This window comes from Peromyscus eremicus, chromosome 2 (genome assembly GCF_949786415.1).
Source record: "Peromyscus eremicus chromosome 2, PerEre_H2_v1, whole genome shotgun sequence".
In the NCBI taxonomy this organism is placed as follows: domain Eukaryota; kingdom Metazoa; phylum Chordata; class Mammalia; order Rodentia; family Cricetidae; genus Peromyscus; species Peromyscus eremicus.
The window spans coordinates 125993963-126019373 of NC_081417.1; the positions used below are offsets into that span (position 1 = coordinate 125993963).

The window sequence follows — 25411 nt, forward strand, 5'->3', positions numbered from 1 at the left end:
TGAGAGAGCATGTCATGTCTGGGAAACTGCCAGGGGCTGAGGTGATGGACAGGAGTGTGGCTAGTATGTGCCAGGCTAATGAAGCTGGGCTTGTGCTGAAGACAATAGGAAGTTGCTGAAATGTCTTTAAAGGAAGTGGCATGCTTCTGTGGGCATTTTAGAGGGTCCAAATTGATGTTAGGGTAGAAGATGGACAGGACAGGGTTATGCTACCACTTCTTTTTTTTTTCCACTTGTTTAACAGACATTTATTACTTTAGTTGAACAACCCGCATACACAATTTGTTTTGCTGAATAGAAAAGAATTCTAGGTCCCAAGATTTTGAGTCTAGTATTTTCTGGAAATCAATAAAATCATCCTTTAAAAATCTAAAGAGAAAAAAAATCAGTTTAACGGCATCAGTTAGTTTGTTTTGTTTTTTAAAAATCAAGACTGCTAGCCCAGATCTGTGATAAGGGCAATTATCTATTTCTTCCATACTAAAATGTATTGAGGGCAACTAGTTCAAGGAATGGCACAAACAAAAAATGTGGTGGTATGTGTGTGGCCTTTGTGAAATGTCAACAACTCCCAGGTAATATACCAGGGACAAGTAACCCCAGCCACTACCTAAGGGAAGACTGTAAACAATGAAGTCATACTGCCAACTGACTTTTCTTACCTCCAAGATGAACTGACTGGCCTAGGATTTACCTTTAACTACCCAGCCACCCTTTTTACATGGCTAGTGGATAGAAGCTTCTTAGTGATTACATACTAACTTTATCACAACTTTTTAAGTTCACTTGGTTGGTATTAACTTGAATCCCACATGGCACCCATCACTAGTTTACAAACCCTAAGGGAAACAATTTGCCCTTTCAAGGGCAACCTTACCATACCACCTCTAAACATGCCCCACCCCATCCAATTTTCAGTCTCCAACTTCAAAATACACAGGTGCCAATACCGGTTACTTGGCATCAAACTCATACTCCAGAGATCCAACAGAAAATGAAACCTCTTCCAATCTTACCTAATTCTGAAAATGGGACACTGGATTCAATTTTCAAAATGTGGGTTGTAACTCATCTGCCTTTTCTACGCATGTTCACAAACAGGTTGAAAAGCTTCTCTTCCTATTCATTTCTAAGCAAAACCCAACTCTAAAAGTTTGTACTCAAACTCCCAAGCAGTTACTTCAGCAAACTAGAAGACTGCATCATCCCAATAAAGCTGTAGGTTTTATCACATGCACCAAACACATCTACAGGGCTAGTCCTAGGACTCCTTTTACAGGATTTTACACACAGGGTACCACATGGTGTTAACACCATACACTTAAACCCCCTAAGTAGGTAATGCAAAGACAAAAAGGTTATCGGAAACAAGACACACCATCACTTGTAGTCTTCAAACATTATTGCACTTTAACCGCTATAATTCCATAAAGCTTCATGACATGCTGCAGACTCATTTTAACAGACAAATAACACCTTTAAGCAGACATGACGTTCCTAAATTGTTTATTGGGTATGAATTTTACAAACATTACGTGTATTAGCGGTAACGGTGGAGCTGCAGAGTATTGCGCCTTCTCCAGGCTGCACGGCGAGAGCCACCAATAGTGTGGTGGAACTTGTGGCCCTTTCCAAGGCCACGGCTCTTGCGGCCAGCAGATGTCAGCCCACGCATCTCTCTGTGCTTGTGGACTGGTTTGGTGATCCATTGGGTGTCAGGGTTTCTTCTGATAGCTTTATGGAATGGATCAATGAGGATAACCTCAAAAAATTTATATGTGGAATCTTCACCAACCCAGTAAGAATTCAGGACTCTCAGAGCCCCACAATGGCGTCCAGCTCTCTCCTCAGCAACAGACTGAAGGCTTCGGGCAAACTTTAGCTGCTTAACACCATGATGGACAGGCTTGCCATAAGTTGCACCCTTAGGAACTGGGCGTTTGCGGCCACCACGGCGGACACGAATCCTGTATATGACATAACCTTGCTTGGCCTTGTACCCCAGCCTTCGCGCTTTGTCAGGCCGGGTGGGGCGGGGAGCCCTGTGCAGCGCCGAGAGCTGGCGGTACAGCCAGCAGCGGACCCTCAGGAGAAAGCGCATCACGTCCGACTGCTTCTTCCTCCACAGCTCCTGGATGTATTTGTATGCACCCATCTTGGCTCACCTGATGGCTGCCGCCAGAGGAAAGGCATGCTACCACTTCTTAAAACAACAAACATTCATTCTCTCTTGGTTTCTGTGGGTCCACAATGTGGGAAAATTTAGTGGGTCATTCTGGCTGGGGATCTCTCCTGAGATTACAGGAAGTTTTAGTCAAGGACATAGCCATTTAAGACTAAAAGAGCCTTCTAAACTCACTCAGACATAAGTTCTTCTTGGCTGTTCTCACCATGTGGTTCTCTCTATGGTCTACTTGGGTATCTTCATGACATGACAGCTGGTTTCCCCAGAAGTGAGTGATTCAAAAATACGAAAGCATACCCAAGACCACAGTCCTTTTATAGCCCAATTGGGAAAGTATTGTATCATTCCTTTACGATTTCCAATTTTAGGAGCAACTGTCTAAGCCTACCACACACTGAAGCTAATATTCACCTCTTGAACATGGAGATTAACAAAGATTTGATGGGACCTGGGCATGGTGGTACACATCTGCAACCCAGCATTTGGGAGGCTGAGGCAGGAGAACAGGGAGTTTGAGACCATTGGAATACACAGAGAGTTCCAAGCCAGCTTTGGTCTACACTATAAGACTATCTTGAAAAAGTTGAAACAGCAACAAACCAATGGTCTTCATAATGAAATCACCCAATAACTCTATATGATCTTCAAGAGTCAATCTGACACAGTGGTTAAGAACACAAATGAGAGAGTCATAAACATTTAGGTCTAATACTGGCTCCTACATTTGCAAGTTTAGTCAGGACACTTAATGTTTCTAGATCTCAATTTCCTACTCTATAAGACAGGGACAAAATTATAAAATAAAAGGAAGATGCTCCATTGGGTGACTGTGATAATTAAATATGATCAGGCATATAAAATATTGACACAGAATAGATACCCAATAAATATTACCTAGTTGCTGTAATGGAAGTGTGATATTATCCTTCACAGGATAGTATAGAGATTAAGAACACAGTTTTTTTGTTTTTTTTTCCTGAGTTGGGATTTTGGCTTTACCACTTAATCATTAGCTATAAGAACAAGTCTAAGCCACTAAATCTGTTTTGGCCTTGCTTTTCTGTAAAATGAAAATAAATAATAGCTAGTCACCAAGTCACCTACCTGGTCACCAAGTAGGTGTTCAATAAATTTTTTTATGAATAAGAGTTTGAGGGTGATACAGGACTGCGGTGACAAGATATGCCTCCCTCCCCCATTTCTCTCCCTCTTCCTCGTCTCCCTCTTCACCCCTCTCTCTATCATACACACACACACACACACACACACACACACACACACACACACACAAAGAAACTACAGTGTGTGTGTGTGTGAGTGTTTGTCCATGTGTGCATGTGTGCACACTCATACACATGGGGTAGGGATGCTGTACAAAACACATGTTGTTGTGTCCTTTAGTTCTCTAGTTTTACCATCCCCTGTGGGTTGTTCTTGGTTACATTGTTTGCACTCTGTTCCACCTTAGCTTTGTTCAAGCACACATACTTCTTCAGTCCTTGCTGCCTCAACCAAGAATATGTTTAATTGTCTTTGCACAGAAGAGTCTGGGGATTTGGTGGCAGGAGCGAGTGGCGACAGCCCCATGTCACACCACCTCAGAGCTGCTACATTACCTTAAATTGATTTTGCAAATGAAAGCTAAAAGCTAAGCAAAGGCAAACCATCCATTTTGCCTAAAGATGATTATAATGCTCTTTTATGGCCTCCTAAATGACAAAGCAATTTGTTACCTGCCTGCATCAACATTTGCTTATATTAGTGCCAGAGAGGCTTGATTTTTATTAGCCCCATGTTATCATTTTATGAAGTCACAGGGGCTCAGTAAAATTAGTGTGCAAATAGAATGCCCGTTTTGCCTTTCCCTGTGGTCAGCAGAAACGTAGAATGCAATTGAGTTGATACCGGGTCAGGGGAGGCATCCATAAAGTCAGCCTTCACTGAGGGCCTTGGTAATGTTATTCATTATTTCTGAACTGTTGGGAGACATGGGGTCAGTGTTAGGTACCATTTTTAAGAAGGGTTTGGGGGTGGGGGTTAAAAAATTTTAAGTGGAAAGGAAATATAAATACTAAGACAGTAGTTCAATTTCCATCGGCAATAAAGAATGAAACCAGTCTCTTGTGTACATTGCAGATGGAATTGCAGCAGATGTAGGACTGTATAATGTTAGTGGATCCACAAGGCAGACAGGGTAGAGAAAGGGACTCAGGCTTGGAGCTAGGGCTGGACTGCTGGCAGCGTGACCTTGGCTGTATCCATTTCTTCTGTGGGTGTCAGATCTCTCACCTGTAAGATGGCATGAACACACCCAGTCTCATAAGACCACCATGAAGATTTACATGGAATAGCAGGTGCCTGAACTTATTTATGAGAAATATCTATAAAGTGTTTTCATTTATTAATTTAGCAGCCAGTTCCTCGGTATCCATTCCAAACAGGCTCCTAAGGAAGACATTTACCAGTAGACATCATTTTGTCCCTGCAGTAGCTTATATGTAGCTGGAGTTTTCCTGCCTGGCCCACAGTCAGGGCAAATCTCTTTCACCTGCCAGTCCCACAGCCTCTCAGACCCGACCAAGTAAACACAGAGACTTATGTTGCTTTCAAACTGTATGGTCGTGGCAGGCTTCTTGGTAACTGTTCTTATAGCTTAAATTAATCCATTTCCTTTAATCTATACCTTGCCACATGGCTCGTGGCTTACCGGCATCTTCACAAGCTGTTTCTCATCGTGGCGGCTGGCAGTGTCTCTCTGACTCAGCCTTCCACTTCCCACCTTTATTCTCCTCCTTGCCCCACCTATACTTCCTGCCTAGCCAACGGCCAATCAGTGTTTTATTGATTAATTAGCAACACATTTGCCATACATCCCACAGCACTTATATTCTGTCCAAGAAATGTACTAGTGCTTAACTCTTCTGAGACTATAAATACGTTCTCTCCCCTCAAAGGTAGCCAGCATAGAGCTGTGCGCTATGCTTGCTGGTCACCCCACTGGACCAAACAATCCACACACCTTTAGGAAAATGTTTATATTACTTACTTACTTACTTAATTAATTAATTTTAGACAGGGTTTCTCTATGTAGTTCTGACTGTCCTGAACTCACTATGTAGACCAGGCTGAATTTGAACTCACAGAGATCCACCTGCCTCTGCCTCCTGAGTGCTGGCATTAAAGGTGTGTGCCACCATGCCCAATTTTAGAACAACAGAATTAAATTTGCTTTCAATTTTACTCTTTTTTTAAATGTGTATGGGTATTTTGCCTGCATGTATGTCTGTGCACATGTGTGTGCAGTGCCTTCAGGATTCTGAAGAGGACGTGGGATCCTCTAGAACTGGAATTACGACTAGTTGTGTGCCACCCTGTGGGTACTAAGAACCAAACCCAGATCCTCTAGAAGAGCACCCAGTGCTTTTAACTCATGATCCGTCTCTCTACCTCAAGAGTTAATATTTTTATCTCTTGTGTCTGACATTGGTGTATCTGTTGTGATGATGAACCACATTCAAAATGACCTTCCCCACCATTTTAAGGAACACCTGTTAATTATTTCTGTGCCTTCTCCCTCCAGATTATCCTCTTAATATAGATAGGGCTCATTTAATCAAAATTTTCTCAATGTTTTCCTAAATTTCCTTAGTTTGTTGTTCTGTTGTGTGCCGCTCAACCCTTCCTCCAATGGCTGAGTAACCCTTCTGCATTCATTTTAGGAAGGTTATTCTTACCTGTTGTTTATAAGAACATGTATACATATGTATGTATATATATATTATCTTTACATAATGGCTGAACTTTATTATACAGGCCAGATTTCTGTAACAACAGAATCTGATTCAGGTCCTATTTTCCTACTTTTCTCTATATCTAATAATTTTTATTATATGCTGAATATTACAAAATATACACATTGTTGAGTATCTGGATTTCATTCTCTTTCCTTCAAAAGAGTTGGGCAGTTAAGTTTCTTTTCCAAACTTGATTCCTTTCTGATGATTTTAAAACCTTGTTAGGGTCTTTCTGGAGTATTTTAGCCCTACCTGTAAAACACATCCCTTTTGAGTTCTCACTCTTCCTGTACGATCAAAAAAGATTTATTCTTTGCAATTAGCAGTTCAAATTTTGTCCTACTACTTCATGGAAGCTAGGAGGCAAAGCAAAGAGAGTTGGGATATGGGGCCGAAGCCTTCAAAGGCACATCTTCCAAGACTCAATATTCCTCCACTAAGCCTTGCCTGCTAAAGGGTCTACAATCTTCCAGTGGTGGCTTAGGCCTGGGAATAAGTCTTCAACACACTCTAAACTCAAACTATAGCTTGAAGTTTCACTCTATATATGCACAGAGTTTGGGATCTAACGAAGACTCAAGAGGGCTCCTTATAGATTTCTGGAACTCTTTTTCTCTACTGGAATTCAGGAATCCTCTCCACAACTGCTGCCTGCTAACCTTGAATCTCAGGGAGACTTCCACGGTGTGCTTAGGATATTGTACCCTGCTCTTCACTGTGTAATGGACCATCAGAAAAAGACAGGGCAACCATGGGGCATGCTTATTTGTCCCCTTTTCTCATGAGTAATCTGGTACTGGCCCTTGTATCTTATACAGCATCTAAAAGTAGTTGTTTATTATATTTTATTTTGTTTTACAGATTTGTTTGTTTGCATTTTCTCTTCTTTTCCCCAATGCTAGGAGTCAAACCCAGACCCTTATATGTACTAGACCAGGTTTCTACCATTAAGCTACCCTTGAAGACCTAGTTTTCTAGGTGTTCAATGTAAAAGGATCTGTTCCCTGTTACTTTATCACCACCAAAACAAAAGCCTGAATTCTAATCTCATCTGCTAGCACCTATTAACTGTATGACCTTGAACAATTATGTAACTTCAATGAACTTCAATTTCTGCCTCTATAAGAGGAGATTATGAATAAAGGTATATAAAATGTATCTGTCACAAAAGGGGTTAATGACATAATGGGTGCTACTTTTACTATTATGAATAGCTACCTTTTTATTCCATCATTTACTAGATGTTTGCTAGTACTATGTGGTATGTAGCCTTGTTTCATTATCACAATCAAATTAAACAGATATTATTCTCCTCATTTATAGTTAAGAATACTGAAATTCAGAAGGATATACAACTGCCGATGGGCACAGTCAGTGGCTTTGGGATTCAACTTCACTGACAGCTTCCTCAGACGGTTGTAAATATTACATATTAATATAATATTCTAAGTTACGCAAAGAAAAGGGAATGTGGTCATTTAATATTAAACAGAGGTATGATTAGTCAACAATGGCTGATCCTTACTGATTCTAACCCAATGATTAAAAGAGAAATAAAAGGAAAGCATCCATCTAACATCTTCCTTAGCTGTCTCCTTTCCACATACCAACTTCTAGTCTCAGCTTGCTTTCCATGGTGACCTCCCACTTGTTTCTTTCAGAAAATCTCCGAGAAGGGACAGAAAAGAAGGTGATATTCATCACAGGACGGGTCCACCCAGGGGAAACACCATCTTCTTTTGTGTGTCAAGGTAAGCTCGGGGTCTCACGGGTGTCCTGTGCCTGCTAGATATGTATGTGGGTAAAAGGGTTACGGATTGGAAATGTTGACTACTAACTCACTTAATTCAGTCATTTACTTAACAACTTTTAAAATACCTACTATGAGCAAGGAAGTGTACTTGGCCTGAGATAACCAAAGGTAATATAATTTCTCTGCTTTAGTGTATTTCTTTATTTAGTATAATTTAGAGTAATTGCATTTATATTTATTGTCAAATACTTCATTTATATAAGGGAATTAAGGAGCTATCATCATGAACATAGATACATTCAATAAAGAAGATATAAATAGCACAGAGTGTCTAGGTACCCAGCAGTTTAAGAAGCAGTTAACCCACTCCTTTCCAGTTGCAGACATTAGCCACTTACTTCCAATTCTATGACCCATTCTCCCTCTCTCCCTCCCTCCCATAGACCATGACCTTGATTTTTGTGTTTTGTCATTTTCATCTTTAACTATATTTGTAAACATCCTTAAACAATGTATGTTTTAGTTTTTCCTGTTCTTGCACTTTGCATCAATATCATCGTTCTATATGCACCGAGGCTTGCTTTCCACTTGGTATTCATGTGGGTGAGTAGTGCTCCAGTTTGCATGCTTTCCCTCACTGTATTATAGTCCATGTCTGTCTGTAAGTCAATTTACTTGGCTATTCTCCTGACAATGATCAATTAAGTTGTTTACAATTTGTTTCTTCAAAACAATGCTATTCCAAACATTCTTACACTGTAATGTGTATGTGACCTGTGTGTACATGTAAATTCTTTCCTAGGGTAAACAACATGGAGATACAATTGTTGGGTCATAAGCTATGTGCATTCTCAGCTTTATTAGGTCCCCCAAATTTTTCTAAGCAATATTCAACTTTATGGTGCCACCAGCCACATGTGAGTTCTTACTGTCTCACGTTCTTGCTAATATTTTATTTTTTCCTCAAAGCACTGGGGATTCAACCCAAGACTTCATACATGCTAGACAAACACTCTACCATCTAGCTATAACCCTAGTCCTTTAAAAGAAAGTTTTAGTTTGAGAAAGGACCTCTTTAAGTTGCCTGGATTGGCCCTGAACTCACTATTTAGCCCAATCAGTTCTCCAACTTGCAATCCTTTAGGCTCAGCGTAGGGAATAGCTGTGATTATAGGCATGTGCCACCACGCCCAGCTTCATTTGTACCTATCATGCAAAGTAGTATGATATTGTACATTTACCAAATACTATTCCAGGAATTTATGTATTTTAATTATAGTTTATTTTAATTATATTAATCTTCTATGTCACAGAAACTAATATTAGCTATGTTTTGACATATGAGAAAAACTGAAATTTGAAGAAATAATTTGTCTCATTTCAATCTCAAGATGACCATGTGCTAAGAGGGGTTTGAGAGAGCTTCTGAAGGTTACACAGCTCAAGGGCAGCGTGATGCAGTACAAGTATACGGAGATTTGGAATCAGACAATGCTGAGGTCAAATATTGGCTAGACCACCTCCTTGCAGCATCACATCAGTTCCCTCAAATGTAAAATGAGGCTAACAGAACTACCCAGGAAGGCATCAGGAAGCTGGTGGGAGATAAATGTAAACACAACACCTAGTCCTATGCCTAGCACATAGCAGGCTCTTGACAGATGCCACCTTCGTCCCCATGGGAACCCGAGAAGATGAAGTAGTAATCTACTTTGCAAACTCTCAAGCACTGTGCATATAAATAAGGGTTTCATTTTTCTGGTCCCATTCTTCCCATGCTGTTTAGGCACAACTGTCTTCCACTCTTTGTCAGCTGATGAGACCAAATCTCAGGGAGAGGATGTGATCGGCACAGAGTCCAGCAGCTTGTCAGCTGCATGGCTGGGCCCCAGTCACTATGGCTGATTCCTTCACACTCTCATTTCTGGCCCCCAGCACTGTCCTTGCAATAACCTTTCCCAGGCTCTCCTGGGTCCGCCTGCCCCTTTACTCGAAGCCATCTGTCAGTTACTAAACTTGGCAACAGCTCTGTTCTCCCAGCTGATTGAATGTAACTGCTTTGCCCTTGTTTGCAAAAAGGCAGTAAGTCTTGGCATCTAGATTTTCATCTCTAGGAAGCCAAACCCCTGTGCTCACCATGTCTGTAAGCAGTACAGAGGGTCAGCGTCCCATTTTACAGATGAGGATCTCGGGTGCTCCCGTTTCCTGAACAGTGATCTTGGATGGTGCTAACTTGATGCACTCAGTGCTGTCCTAGAGGCTTCCAGATACATATTTGCTCCTTGGTAGAATTCCTGAATGCCTGCTCACTACTTTCTCCAGGTATGCTCCAGCCTCGTGGTAGAATCCACAGCCCACCATGATCTCACTCTTGCCAAGCTCTCTGATATTATCCCAATTACAACTCACCCCACACAGATTAATCTCAGAGGGGCAATCTTCTATCACCTAGTTCTTGTCCTTACCGCTCCCTCTGCCTTGGAGGTCACTTCTTGACACTTTGCAATGTTTCCTGTCTTCTAAGGTTTATTTGAAGTGTCCCACCATAGACCTCTATAACCCACTCCCTCCAGTCCTCTGCTTTTTGCTTACATGGAAAACCTGAAGATTAGCATCATCAATAAAGACCTTTACTACTCTGACTTGTTATGTGATCTATGTACATTTGTCCTTTCCATTCAAGCATGATCTACTTAAGGTTTAGGACTGGCTGTCCAGTGGACACTTCCCATATCTGGAAAACAGGGTTATCTTGTTCATTATCTGGGTCTGTTGTGAGGGACAAAGGCTGTGTTGGCTCTGGGTTGCTAAAACTGAATTTAGAAAGAAAAGGCTCAAGGTCACACAGCCAGCAAGTAGGAGAGAGGGAACTTGAGCTCGAGTCTAGCCAGATCCCCAGTCTGTACCCTGTCCCACCCTGGGCTGAGAAATGCTAGAAGGTCAAGTTTTGTACCTGGAAGGGCACAGAGTTCTGACCACCCCACTTGATGGGCGCTTTCCGGTTAGGGAAGTGGAGGCTCTGAGAAAGTAAGGTGGCTTACTGAAGATGGAATCCACCTCCCTGTTTGGCTCCCTATCTTTCCCTACCTCAACATCTGTCCTTGGAGACATATAGCAATTCGTCTTCCCTTGAGGCAGCACAAGGCAGGCACCATTACCCACGCTTTTCTGCCTACTTTGGGTTTGTATTCCGTGGGGACAGCCTGAGCCAAGCCCCATAGGGCAAAGCTTTATAGTAGTTAGAGCCTGAGGCTCAGTCCCTTTCTCCAGCCCCCCTGGCTCTGGGGAAGTACAGGTCTGAGGCCTAGGGGGGTGGGGAATGGTGACAGTGACCTTGAGCAGGAAACAGGCCTGGAAAGCCTGGTTGTCTCCATCTGGCTAGGACCATAGTTCTCACTGCCGAGCTGCTAGTGCACCTGCTTCTGGGAGTAGAGTGGAGTTCTGTCATCACAGGTATCTGGAAGAGGTGGTGTTAAGGATGGCAGGATTTAATTTTTTGAAGACTGCTTGGCTGTGGAAAGCAGAATCTAGGCCACTCTTCCATCACCCCACTTCACTGTGGCCCCTGTGAGACCAGACTAATCTCATTCTCTAGTTAGGACAATTTGGGAGAACAAAGGAGCTCCCATGCTGCTCCGTGGCAGGGTATGTGAAGCCTTAGTCTCTTAGTAGACAGAGAGATTGGATCCCAGCACCTCCACTTATTACACCGTGACTTTGGGAATGTCACAGAACCTCCCTGTACCGCAGTTCCTTTATCTCAAAGGGAAACAATAGGAGTTCTGCCTCATAGGGGGTTGTTATAAAGACAGAAGGAGCTAACAGCCACAGCCATGCAGAACGGTGTCTAGAACATAGTGATGAGGAAATGTCAGCAGTGGTGAGGTGGGAGGAAGCACAAAGGGGCCACTTTGCAGGCCCTAAACTCTCAGTGAAGCATTTCTTGCCTGGCTTTTCTGCCCCTCACTCTGAACCTGCCCTCAGTGGCTCTGGTACTCTGTGACCTGCTCTGCCTTGCTGCCTTGGAGAAGCCCTGAGCTGGGTCCTCCTCACCTGGAATCTCCACTGCAAGTTGGAAATTTGACCAGAATCTAGATCTTGGTCTCTGACCTCTGGGCAAAGGAGTGCCTCTCTGAAACTCCCCAAGGCCCTTGTATTTTCTCAATTCAAAATGAAATCTCCCTCTGAGGTGCACTCTGTCCTCTTCAGACTCTCTTATTGAACTGATTAGGCCACCTTCATGGACTGCTTCTTCCAGGAAGGCATGGCTCACTCAGGAGGGTAACAGGCATGGCTGAGGTTTGGAATTCACCAGGCCTGGTTTGAGTCCTAATCCTTCTGCCTGCCCATTTCAGGTACCTTCAGCAAGGCTTTGGCTCTCTGAGCCTCTGTATCCTCACCTCAAAAATGGTGTAATAATATCCTGTGTGAAGATCCCTACGGTTCGGCAGCTACTATTCCTGTGTCCTGGAGAAGTGAATGGACACACTGAACATTTCCATGCAAGTTAGTGGAGAGGTGGTCTCCTTCCCTGCCTGGATCCTTCCTACCAAAGTGCCCTCCACCTAAGGACTAGTGTGTGTGTGTGTAAATGAAGAACTGGTCCTCTCAGGGAGTCACTCCCCAGGATTACTTCGTCAGGAAGAATCGAGAAGGGAAGAGTTCTTGCGCAAAGCACATCTGTGTGTGGGCGCACAAGTGCATGCACATGCTGTCACACCACCATTCCATAGTCACCAATACCGCCAGCCATCAAGACCCAGCAGCACCTAAAGTTTCCACTATTTGTCCCTCCCCAACTCTGCTTTTATTCCCACATCTGTTCCTCCTTGATTCTTCCTCTTCTCCGTCTATGGTCCAATCGGCCTTACATCACAAGTGAAAAGGAGCTTTTCACTTTGTATCTGTGAAATGGGCAGAGCCCAGCATGGAGGCAGAAGAATTAAATTCTGTGAACTCTGTGATTCCATCATTTGAAAACATTGGGCTTGGCTGAGGGCAGTAAGAGTCTAACACAGTCAGGCGAGGCCTGGAGTGACTACAGCTGTACGTGTGGTAACCTGGGCCCAGCACACGCCTCTGCTGCTGTGCTGTGGGTCTGGGTTCCTCTCATTCCAGGATGCCACCTCTGAACAGAGAACAGAAACAATGAACCTCACCCGGAACTATCTGGAGAGGAAATCATTCCCACAGATGCAACACATTCTCTAAAGTACATGTGAGCAATCTTCTAGTTCTTTCCATCTTGCCTGAACAGAAAAAGGACTGCTTTGAAGCCAGCAGAACTAGGTCTAGATCCCATCTAGGCCCCCATGAGTGATGTCAGCTAGTGATGTCACACTCTGACTTTGTTTCCCTGCCTGTAAAATGGAGCCAGAAGCACTGCAAATCAGTCCAAATACTAAGTATACAGTTGCTATTGAGGCTCTGACTTCAATCGTTTCATATTCATCTATTAAATACCATTGCTGTGCCAGGCGCCAAGGCCCTGAGATATGACAGAAGCAAACAGATCAGTCTTCCTTTCCTGGAGCCTTGGACCTGAAGGAAGGCAGACACAGCACACACAAACCTTGATCCCTCAAACTCACAGGCTCAGCAAAGTTTCCTTTCCGTATTCTTCTAGACTCAGTTTCTATTTTGAGGCCGTATTCTTTTAGTCTGATGGCTTCATCTCAGGCATTTCCTGCAGGGTTGTTGGATTAGAGCAGATATCTTGACAGCCTCATCTCTCCTTCACTGGAGGCATCCTCATGATTCTCCAGGGCCCTTGTTGGTCAGCCATGGGTCAGGTCCTGGCTCCTCACTGCCAGGTGCTTTATATCTATGAGCTCTCTCTGCACATCTACCCCTCCTGGCTGCCAAGCATACTGTAGCCAGGAGCACTCTCCAAAACCCAGAATTGACCTGCGTCTTCCTAGCTTTAATTCCTATAGGAATTCTCTAGTGGTTTTTGTTTATATATCACATATAAAATAATATATGGTATATATTATAATATGTATACATACATGCATACATACATATATAGCCTTGCTTGCTTCTCCTATTTGTCCTTCACATTTCTCCTCCCTTCCCACCACCTATGAATACATCATTGAAAGCCATGATTAAAACAACATATGTACATGCTTACTCCATGTGCGAGACACTTGGTTTGTATCAACTCATAGGCTTTGTAGTATCCCTAATGATGATCACTCTCTCGTTTTTAACTTCTGGGGAAACTGAGGAGTGGAGAGAGTAGGCCACACAACAAATGAATGGTTCCTAAGAAGGAAGAAAACCTGGAGACTACAGTTTCCAACTGTACTTTAAGCCCCAAAGTTAAGCCCCTGATGAAGAACTGTGTACTGCCAAGGAGGCCATCTTCTTTTTTGCCACTGAGACTTGGTGTAAGCATTCCTCTGCCTGGTTACCTTCCTGATACCTTTCATCTTGCTCACCCACCTTGTTGGCCTTTTCCCCAAGATCCTTTCTCACCCCTGTCCCTACCAGCCTTGGTTGAGTTAATAGCGTTGTGTGGGTTCTAATGACTCTGTGCAGCTCTCATTAGGACCTTGCCTGGTAAGTGTGGATTTGCTGTCTTATTGTGCATGACTTCACTGCAATAACATTGTATTTGTCTTAGAATACCCAGTTTGCAGGGTGAGTGGCTGTCAGTTCAACTAACCTCAGGCTTTGTTGGGGATGATCCATCAATAAGCATTTCTTCTCTCTCTTTCTTAAAAAAATATTTAGTTTTACTAATTAAAATTCTATGTACTTGTGTGTATCTGTGGGGGCATGTGCACGTGAGTGAAGGTACCCATGGAAGCCAGAGGCATCAAATACCCTCTAGCTTTAGAATTGCAGGCAGGGTATGAGTCACCCAATGTAGGTGCTGGAAACCAAACTTGGCTCCTCTGCAAGAGCAGTATGTGCCCTTAATGGCTGAGCCATCTCTCTAGCCCCATCAATAGCACTTCTTCAGCACCTGCTGTGGACCCAGTCCTGAGCCAAGCATTCTAGAAGAAATAAGGACAATGGAGATAAGGTTTGACTGAATATAAGGTTGGTCTGGCAAAGCTCATCCTGGTCAACTGGAGAATGGCATCAGGCAGGATTCTCTACATCTAACTTTAATTTTAGATCTTCAGCCGCTTTCTCTGTCTTCCTCCCCTTCCTGTTGTCCTGTTTGCCCCAGTCTTGAAGATACATGCTTAAAGAAAAAGACATGACAAAATCATGGCTGTACCAAAGACTGGTGTCATGGGGGCTATTGGTGTCTCCCAGCAAGGTGGAGGCTATCCCCACCTCACTTGACAGATTAGGTATCATCCTCCCATTGTAAAATGAGAAAACTGGTCAGAGCAAGCTCTCAACACTTTCAGCCAATAATCAACCAAGACTCAAATCTAAATCCCCAGGTCTTTTCTGCTTCCTGGATCCCTCTGCTCTCTCCATCCATGCAATGCTTTTGACTATGCACAGGCATGGCATTGCCTCTTCATGATTGCTGTCTCCTATGTTCCTTCTCACTATGCTTCACTTCCTGCTACCTTACCTTTCTGAGGTGGCCCTCTACCCAGAACCTCCTTAGTCCTTCTGGGTGTCATCAAACCTCTGGGCACCTTAGCTTAGTCCCTCTTGTATAAACCTTCCTACAAAGCCATAAACAGAGAGAGATCTAATGATTCTTTCTGCTCTTATCAGAAGACAAGTCGGGGTCTGGGTAGAGGGGTTGGGCAATACATTGCTTGCCTTGCAAGCACAAGGACCTGAGATTGACCCCTAGCATGTGTGGAGGTGGGCGCGGGGATAGAAAGACTGGCGGGTGGGAAAGGTTCTTGTTCAGTTAACTCTGACTTCGAGCTAAGTGATAAGTCTAAAATTTACCCTCTCATTGCCCCAAATCCACCTGGGAAAGTGAGCTCTGGATAGCTATAGTCTGTCTGGCTTTGTTTTTCCTCATTCTTTTATTAGGTGCCTAATTGGCAGCCCAATTAATCTGCTCATCTGTGAAGGAGGTGAGTGCCTCCATTTCCAGAAGCCATTCTCTGAGGCAGCATGGCCCAGCCCTGAGTGCCGGCTGGCTCCTTGCTGGAGAGCTGCCCAGGGAGCCAGGGTCAATTAGCGGACAGATTAAGCAATTATTAGCCCCTAACAAGGGCGCCTGGCATCATTACCCTGCCTGTTTATTGGCAAACTGCAACTCTAATATGAGGACCAACAAATAAATTAGGGCATCTGGTCCACTGCCGCGTCAGCCGAGAAGTAAATGATGTCCAACTGGCCCTGGGCTGCCCATGGATTCTCAGCCTGGCATAATGAAAAGCCCGAGATGTCCCTTGCTGGTCACAGCAGCTTTGGAATGAACTCTGAAGTGATTTATCTTTCCAAGAGCTAAGTTTCTGCTGCTGGGCACATTATTGTTCTTAGTTACCCTGCTGTCTTCCTCATGCCTGTCTATCAAGACCTGCAAGGGCCCAGTTTAAAGGCTTCCTCTCTTCCAGTGAGAAACAAGTCCCCTCTGCATTTGGGAGACTCTCCTACCACTTTATGGCATAGACCAATTTCATGAAATGTTAGAGTAGTATTTTGACTATATGTTCAGGTCTTCAGTGAAGAAAGAGGTACATGGAACAGAAGAGAGGGGCAGGGCTGAGGCCAGTTTATGTCCCCCAAACTCTTTCCTATGAATAGATGCAGAGCGTCACCAGAAGGATACTAGAGGGCATACTTCAGGAAGGTCCCTATGGTTATGTGATGAGGGCAACCTCTTGAATTTGTTGCTGCCATCCAGGACCACCAAAGCCCAACTCAAATGCTTAGAAACCCTCTCTGCTCCATCTGCATGAAGTGCTTTTCCCCTCTTGTCCTTAGGCCTCAATGCTATGTTTTGAGCTACCTTCTCTTAGAAACAAGGATATATTTGGACAATCCATTGGGAAACACCTAGTCATATATCCAAATATCCATAATTATATATGACAGTAGCTGATGACAGAGGCCAAAAGTCACTGGCCCTCTTGTCATTTTATGGACTAAGGAAAATGTGCCTTCTCCTTTGGAAACAGTTTGAGGCTAATCCAGGCATGTCTCTCTCCCTAGGGATCATTGACTTCCTTGTAAGTCAGCATCCAATTGCCCGTGTCCTGCGAGAACACTTGGTCTTCAAGATTGCACCAATGCTCAACCCTGATGGAGTCTACCTAGGCAACTACAGGTGAGGGGCTGGGGACAATGCTCAGAAGCAGGAAGTGACAGGATGGAGGTATGAAAACAAGAAGGAGCCAATAAACTTGAGAAAGAGTTTACAGACTAACCATTAGAGGAATTATTAGAGGAAATTTAAAGATTAGAGAACATTTTACTCAACCTCCTGAGTGCAGCTAATGTCCTTGGCCATTTATAGACAAAGCAAAGTCACTTGCTGGAGTTTTCTGAACAGACTGATAATTAAGAACCAGGAAAACTAATATTAATTTTAGCACCTACTTCCTCCATGATCTTGAGGGATTCACTTTTCCTCTTTGATGCTCAATTTCTCTTCTATAAGAGACAATAATTCCCCAGCAGGGCAGTAGTGTCAGAAGGAATGATGAGGAGAAATGTGTTTTGCAGAATCTTAGATGATGGTTATAATGTTCCCTGATCTGTTGCTGTGTTCCTCCTGGAAGATCATTAATGAGGGAGAATAGCAGCCCAGATCATGTGGACAGTACTTTTCTTTGGATGCCTCACTCCTGCTCATGTGCCATATCTTGAATGTTCTTTCTCCTGTCGTAGAACCATCATTTACAGCCTAAAATTCCACTGCCCAGGGGATCGTTTGCCAAAAGAACGCTGAGTTCTCAGAGATAGACAGTCTTATTACCCTTATTTCACAGCTGAGGAAACTGACTTGCCCAAAACCACATAGCAGTAGATAATTGGCTGTCTAACTTCACTGCTCAAATGATATGACTTTATATTTGATCAAGCCCATAACCTTCAAGACAACACCAACCTCCCCAAGCTTTGCATGCAAGGCTTTGTGTGACCTGGTGCCTGTGTCTGCACTGACTTTAGTCTGCCCCACTCTCTTTCCTCCCAGAGATGTGTCTCTGACTTCTCCAAGCAAAGCCTGTTGCTATAGACAAGCATGTTAGCTCCTGCTACTTTTCTTTTATGACCAGGGCCTCTTTGTAGAATCATCTCATCCCTCATTTGCCAGTTAACTCTCTTGGCAACTCAGCTCATGTCTGTCTTCTAGAAATCATTTCCCTAAACACCCAAAAGAAGTGGCAACTCCCTTCTGCTTCTCACAGGCCTGGTTATCTAAAAAGGAACAGGAAGTCACTCAGTCATGGGAATTCATTACTACAGTTTTGGAAGGTGTTTGTAAATCCCATTGAACTTCAGGTCACCAGAAGACAGGGCAGCCTTTGCATCTTCACTATCTAGCAGCAGGAATTAGCAAACAATAGATACTCAGAAAGTAATGAATGTAAGTGAATGAAAGGAATGGCTTTGATGAAGACAAAAGAAAATAGATGAGACTTCCAAGGCCCTTGATTGAGTTCAGATATAAGATCTCCCTACAACCAGCTAGAAAGATTTTACAGAAGACCACTTTACTCCTCTCTAAAACCATGGAAATTGGGTCCAGAGGGGCTCTCTGGCACCCCTGGGTCTAAGAGAGACCCATGGGATGCATGAAGTCTTCATTAAAGTCAATTTTGCTTCTTCTCTTAATTGGCTAGAGTGATGGCTCATTAGCATCTGCAGGTTTTACGGCTTGTTGCAGGCCCAAGAGTAATCCCATTCTACCTTCCCCAGACAGAGTGTGCGGTTAGCGATAATAGTGGTGGAAAGACCATTTGATTTATGTTAACATTTCTGTTTAATTACAAGAGCTGCAGTGGTCAGAGAGAGGTCAGTTCTGCCACTCCACATGCTTATTTATGTCATCATTTGCTGTCCAGAAAAGGGCTAGCTGGAAATAAGTCTATGACCTTGGTCAACATGGCTCCTTTCTCTCTGCTTCATATGGCCAGGAAATAGGAAGGGGAATTAGATGTTTTCAGTACATCTTCAAGGTTCAGACTTTGTGACTGGGGGCAGGTAGCTCCAACCCTCAGAAATGATTTCATGGTGAAGTTTCAACTCCCAACATTCTCCCAGTAAGAAAATATGATTCTTTCTCATTATGAGAGTTGCAAAAAGTCTCTAACCACAGCATTAATCCTGTTATTAAAACAGATCTGAGTAGCCAGAAGTAGCCTATCAATCATGAGAATTCATTTCTACAGCTTTGGAGTGTAGGAAAGATAGTAATAAAGACTCAGAATGCCTAGTTTCAAGATGCTTTAGAAGTCCCCATGCCGGTTTCTCCCATGCCAGTTCCTCCTCCCAAGCTCTCTCTGCAGCCGTATTTCTTGGGTTTGCCATGGCTCTCTAAGGTGTATGGCAGGAAAGATAATCTGGAGTTCAAATAAGTTTGGGAAATGCTGAACTAAATGAAGTTAAACATAGCTTTCACAATAAGACTTTTCAGAATGTTGCATATGGTCATGGATACAAGCAGTCCCAAAAGAGAAATGCAGACCTCAATGTTTCTAAAAGGTAAGTGCCACAGTCTATACATCCCACCTCCTGTGTTGGGTTTATGAAACATTTTAGGAAATGCCATTCCAAGAAGTCTGCTTGCTGACTCAATGGTCTGTCAAGCACTTACACATATTTCATTTAATCCTCACAATTCTCAAGGAAGGGCTCTGGTGGGGTTTTTCTCCTTGCAAATATAAAAATCCACTCCAAGTAGCTTAGTAGTGGAGGGATGGTTGTGAAGGAGGGTGGGAAGGAAGGAGGCTGGCCCTTAGAACTCTGGGGCAATAAGCAAAGGATGCTGATGAGATCACAAGACACAGGTCAGAACACAGGCAGCCATGTCTCTGCTTCCCTCTCCATGGCCTTTTGACTTTTGTTCTCTCAGCATCTCCCTCTAGAGAAGCAAGGCCCTGGAGAAGCTGAAGAATCCGCCCCAAGTCAATGGCCAGTGACAGGCAGACATAGACAAAGGCCTGTCCTCCCTGATGTCTACCCCGCTGCATCCAGAGCTGGACCTGGCCTACTCTGAGGCTAGAGTAAAACAGGTCTGCTCTGAGACACCTCATGGGTATAGGAAGGGAGATCACAGGCCACTTCCCTGCAGTGTGGAGGGATGTTGAGTCATGTAACCCAAGCTGAGTTATGTAGGTCAGCGAGTGATAACATGGGCTTTGTTCTTAGTCTGGTGTGACATCAACTTCTGATCCACTGTCTATGTGTCCCAGGACTTGGGATAACTGACACAGCCTCACTAAGTTCCCTGTCTATCTATCTATCTATCTATCTATCTATCTATCTATCTATCTATCTGTCTGTCTGTCTGTCTGTCTGTCTATCTATCTATCTAACATCACTTGTCAGTAGGAAATGAAAGATTATGAGACCTTTTGAAAATAATACACTTAAAGTACAGTACTGAGCACATTGTAAGTTCTAAATAAAAATCTATTTCTTCTCCCTCTTCCCACTCCCCACCCTATTTTCTCCACATTAAGGAAGCATGTGATCCAATATAGGGAAAAACACAGTCAATTTCCCAGTTCTATCAGCTCAGCCTATGTATTTAATAACCCAACACCTACACTATAGTCAGGTATAGTACTAATAGTCAGGTAGAGAAGGTTAATGTAACCTGGGGGTGTGGCTCAGTTGGTAGATTGATTGCCTAGCATTCACAGATCTCTGGGTTCAGTGTCCAGCACCACATAAAACCAGACATGGTGGCACATGTCTATAATCCTAGCACTCAGGAGGTGGAGTCTGGAAGGTCAGAAATTCAAGGTCATCCTTGGTGGCTACACAGTGAGTTTGAGGGCAGCTTGGGTTACGAGAGAGAGAGAGAGAGAGAGAGAGAGAGAGAGAGAGAGAGAGAGAGAGGCACACACTTTACCCTAGAACATAATAACGGCAGATGGCTGTTACACTATTCTGGGAATATTCATTATGTTAAAGAGCAGCAGTCTACTAGCTAGATTACTGTGTGCGGTACCATACTGTGGCTGTGCTAAGAGTATGTATGGCCTATATTAAAGTTTTTATCACAATATGCAGCAACCACAGTATATTCCACAGCAGTTTCTACAATTGTTATATCATATGATACCACAATACATAACCCTTACTGTGTATAATAAAGACGTAGGGCAAGTATGCACTCTGTCTTGCTCACGACACTCTAATTCCACTTCCCTTTCCCCCTGCAGATGTCAGGTCTCAAGCTAATCCATGGGCAGGCCTTCCCAGCACCTGCGATAGACAGTGGGCTCCCCCCTGCACTCGTTCATGGCACCTCGCATTGTCCTGGCCTGATTTGTAATCATGTGTAGATGTGACTTTGTCTGCCTTGTTCCCTGTCAGACCTGCCATCGTGGCTGACACAGAATGGGCCCTTTATCTTTGTTTCCTGAATGAACAAATAAACTAAGCAGTGGTATGTAGTGATTGTGCTGCGACACAAAGCTAAAATCCCCAGAAGAGAGTAACTACAGCCAGATGCTGTCAGCCTCCAACCCCAACTGTTTAATCGCGTACTGTTATGACATGAATACTCTTCTCATTTTAAAGGATGAGTGGCTGTTAGGACGGAACAGACTCTGGATTCTCGGGCACCACCTTGTTATCTCGTAGAGCCCAGTGCTCTTAAAAGCACCTAAATACTGTATTTGATCAGGGCAATGGTTTGAGAAAGGCAAGCCAGTTTTTACTATGTCCATTAGAAAAAATGGGGAACAGTCTAAGAAGGCAAAGGGCCACTGGCAAGGCTCCAGGCTTGCATCCAGGGTCTCTGGGCTCTAACTCTTTTATCTATCAGCCTTAGATGGAGGCAGTTTTCTTTCCTTAGCCGCCAGGGCTTATTGTCTTGGGACAACACAAATTTTACTCCAAGCCTCAATTTTCCTCCAGCCTCCTTGGAGGAACTAAATGGAGTAACAGACAACTTTCATCGTCTGGTAGTTGTCCTGGGGGGAGGCTCTATCAGGAGAAGCACGGCCACCCCATGAATGAACCTGGAGAACAGTGATGCCGAGTGAAATAAACCAGCCACAAGAAAGACAAATACTGTTGGATTCTACTTACATGAGGTACTTCAAGTAGTCACTCCAGTCACAAACAGAAAGCACTATGGTGGTTGTGCAGCTTTGGGAAAGGGAGAAGAGGAAGTCACCATGTAGTGGGTTAACAGGCCTAGCTTTCAGGGATAGCGCTGGTAGCAACACATTGCGGGTGTTTAACGCCAGTGAGCCACACACTTACGATGGTTAATATGGTAGAATTTATGTTATATTGTACTTTACCACATTTTTAAAAACAAAAGAAAAAATAGCATGATTACCGATTGTGCAATGTGGACGTTTTCAAATAGTTCCAAGGGTATCTGGCAACTCATATCTTGAGAGATAGATATTGCAACTTCCAGTATCTCAGAGCCAAAAAGTTCCAAGCCTAGCTATCAGGCCATCGAAGTGGGGGCAATAGGCAGATCTGTTTAGAATCAGGGAGCAATTCTCAATGAGTTACAGAACACAAGGCTTTGCATGCATACTGAAGGATGGCATACTCTCTTTGCTACAACCTCCATTCTCATTGTTTCCTCTGCAGAGAAGGCAGCCCTACCCACCCCTCCACCCCACTGTATTTCCATAGCATTGGTAATGCCTTGTCTATGAAAAACAGACCTTCCATCTCTGTATGACGATATGAAATTCTGTGTTGGGTTTGCATTTCTTAATTAGGTGTTTGTCATTGTGTATTCCATAGAGCCACGTATAAGTAAACAGTCATAGACCTTGGAATAAATTTATTGGTTTTATTTATGTTTCTGGGCATAAAAATCTATAATTACCAGGTACAGCCTCAGTATAACTGGTATTTAATGACAATTACTTTTTGTTACCATAGAAATGAGTCCAAAGTAGTTACCCATAATTTCTCATTTCCCAAACCTCACACATGCTGAATTGCAATATTACCATAGTAATTGCCTATTAGTCATCATAAAATACGCAGTTACCCAGAAGATAGCAGGATGCTGTGAAATTTCTCATCTTCTGAAGACCTCAGTGCTTCTTAGGAGTGTGGAGGTCAGGGTGGAACAGGACTCTCCGGGTGGTGCAGAACTGATCTTCTATATGGCCCCGCACTGCAGACCCTGGGGTAGAAGCAGATGCTCTCAGAGCTGGAAGGGCTTGGGGGGTCAGTATGTCTCTCAGCCCTTGTAATCCTATTGTAGCAAAGATGCTTCAGTGCAGTAAATCTAATTTCAGCTAGGTTTGTTGAGGACTTGCTGGTACTTGAGAAGGCAGAAGGCATTAACCAGCCCCAGCCTTTGCCAATAAAAAACCCAGAGTTTGAATGAGAAGAGGAAAAGTATCTACTTACTGTGCACCCTCTGTATTATCTCCTTCAGTTCTAACCAAAGCCCTGTGAGGGAGTTGGTGTGACAGCCCCATTTTAAGCAGAGAAGGGCAATGAAGCACTGAGGTAATATAGAACCCGTCCTAGGTCCCCTGGCACAAAAGATCACTTCCATCAGTGTTCCTAAGAAAACAGCCCTTCATTTTTGACCTTGTGCTGTACTGTCTCTTGAAGCTGAGAGAGCCTCCTTCTAATTGGGGGTGGCAAGGGAGGGTTTTCAAAGGATGAGGGACCTGGAGCTGGAGAGACGGCTCAGCAGTTAAGAGTGCTTACTGCTCTTGCAGAGGACCTAGATTTGGTTCCCAGCACCCACATGGTAGCTTACCTGTAACTCCAGTTCTAGGGAAACCAACACTTAAGTTCTTTATGACCTTTGTAGGCTCCTGCACACACGTAATGCAAATAAACACATCTGTGTTCGTATACACACAGGTTAAAAATTAAGAATGGGGGGTCTTAAGAATTCAACAGTCATAAAACAGTTCTAGGGAGAACAGCAAAAACAGCATTAAATATAATAGTGAGATTAAAATTCCAGGGGAAATATTTAGAACACACACACACACACACACACACACACACACACACACACACACTATAACTAGCCTGTTTTCACCTCAGAATCAGAGTAGGAATTAAGGACACTTTAAGCTGTCCAAAGTAGAATGGAACATAAAATCAACTGTATAACCTGTATAATACTGTTCTATTCATTTTGTGTCAGTACCTAACCTTCACTTTTTCCATTGAGCTAGAAATGGAAAACAATGCTCCGTGCAGGCCCAGTGAGAGATCTGCCAGGTCCTCCTTCTCTACTTCTCCTACCTTTCCTCTCTCATAGCATCATGGACAGATATCTGGTGCAGTGTCTTGCCTAGGGCAGGAACCCCTCAGCGGCATCTTTGAGGGCTGCCTACATGAAGCCCTGACTGTGGAAGCTCAGGCACAGTGAGTCCTCACATTGCAAGGCATCAGCTGCACTGGTGCTCCCTGCTTGTTAGAAAGGACTTCCTGTGTGTGGTGTTTTGAAAGAAGATGGCCCCCAAAGGGAGTGGCACTATTAGGAGGTGTGACCTTGTTGGAGTAGGTGTGGTCTTGTTGGAGGAAGTGTGTCACTGTGGCAGCGGGGTTTAAGGTCACATATATGCTCAAGCAACACCCACTGAGACAGATCACTTCCTGTTGCCTGCAAGTCAAAATTTAGGACACTCAGCTCCTTCTCCAGCACCATATCTGCCTGCATGCCACCATCTTGCACCATGATGATAATGGACTAAACCTCTGAAAATGTAAGCCACCCCAATTAAATGTCTTTCCTTTATAAGAGTTGCTATGGTCATGGTGTCTCTTCATGGCAATAGAAACCCCAACTAAGACACTGTTCAAGGTCTGACTGTCTCTGCCTTCTGAAGGGTCAATCAGGTCCAGATTAGTATTTGCCCAGCAGCCATTCAGTTGTTAGAAGATTGTGTGTGTCTTTGCCCTTCTTCATTTCCCACCAAATGCTAGCTCCTGCTCTTCAGATTGAAGCACTCAGAACCTTTCAACTTGTCATATGTTGCCTCACACCCTGTCCTTCCTTCCTACTGTCCTAAAACCATATTCCAGATGTTTGCCATTGTCTGTCTTTGAGGCATGGTATCCAAGACTGAATGATGATGATAATGGTGATAATGATGATAGCTAACATGTATTACTTCTTCTGGATCTGGCACTACTCCAAGGATTTTGCCTTTATTGTTTTATTTAACCATTAGCACAATTGCACCATTATTTCCTATTGACAGATGAGGAAACCGGGGAACAGTCAGCTCCCTCTAGCATACTGATCTAATTGGTGGAATAAGGCTGGGAAGGGTCCATCACAAACCTCATTCTGGGGACCACACTCATGACACAGCCCATATGCATTTGACTATCTGACCTTGGACTCTCCTTCCCCTCAATCTTTAACTAAATCCTTTCTCTTGCATTTATTTGGCTGAATTGTAACTCCCCCATCTTTTCATAGAGTCTTTTGAGAAGTGTGTGGCAGAGGCAGGGCAGGAGTTATGCTCCTTCCTTAGGCAAAGAAATCAGGTTGCCTGATATAGAGAAAGTAAGTAACTCACTGAAGGTCATAAGAGCCACATACTTCAGATGCAGCTGGAGCAACAGCCAAGGCCAGACAGACCCTCACCTCTTAGATAC

At 43.6% G+C, this 25411-nt stretch overlaps 2 protein-coding genes across 9 annotated transcripts in view; one reads left to right on the plus strand and one right to left on the minus strand.

The window, feature by feature from the left end:
• LOC131903881 (BEN domain-containing protein 5) overlaps positions 1 to 25411 on the plus strand; it is a 1181880-nt gene that overhangs the window by 1037149 nt on the left and 119320 nt on the right. For all 8 annotated transcript variants that reach the window (XM_059254709.1, XM_059254708.1, XM_059254710.1 and 5 more), the window contains 2 exons: positions 7641 to 7730; positions 16826 to 16940. In XM_059254709.1, the coding sequence (XP_059110692.1) occupies positions 7641 to 7730; positions 16826 to 16940 (205 nt within the window). The remainder of the gene's footprint in view (positions 1 to 7640; positions 7731 to 16825; positions 16941 to 25411) is intronic.
• Positions 1490 to 2184, minus strand: LOC131903882 (large ribosomal subunit protein eL15-like). Its single transcript, XM_059254718.1, has one exon. The coding sequence runs from the start codon at positions 2153 to 2155 to the stop codon at positions 1541 to 1543; it is 615 nt and encodes a 204-aa protein (XP_059110701.1). The 5' UTR covers positions 2156 to 2184; the 3' UTR covers positions 1490 to 1540.

Coding starts and splice junctions, on each gene's coding strand:
- LOC131903882 (XM_059254718.1), bottom strand. CDS start 2,155: ATGGGTGCATACAAATACATCCAGGAGCTGTGGAGGAAGAAGCAGTCG.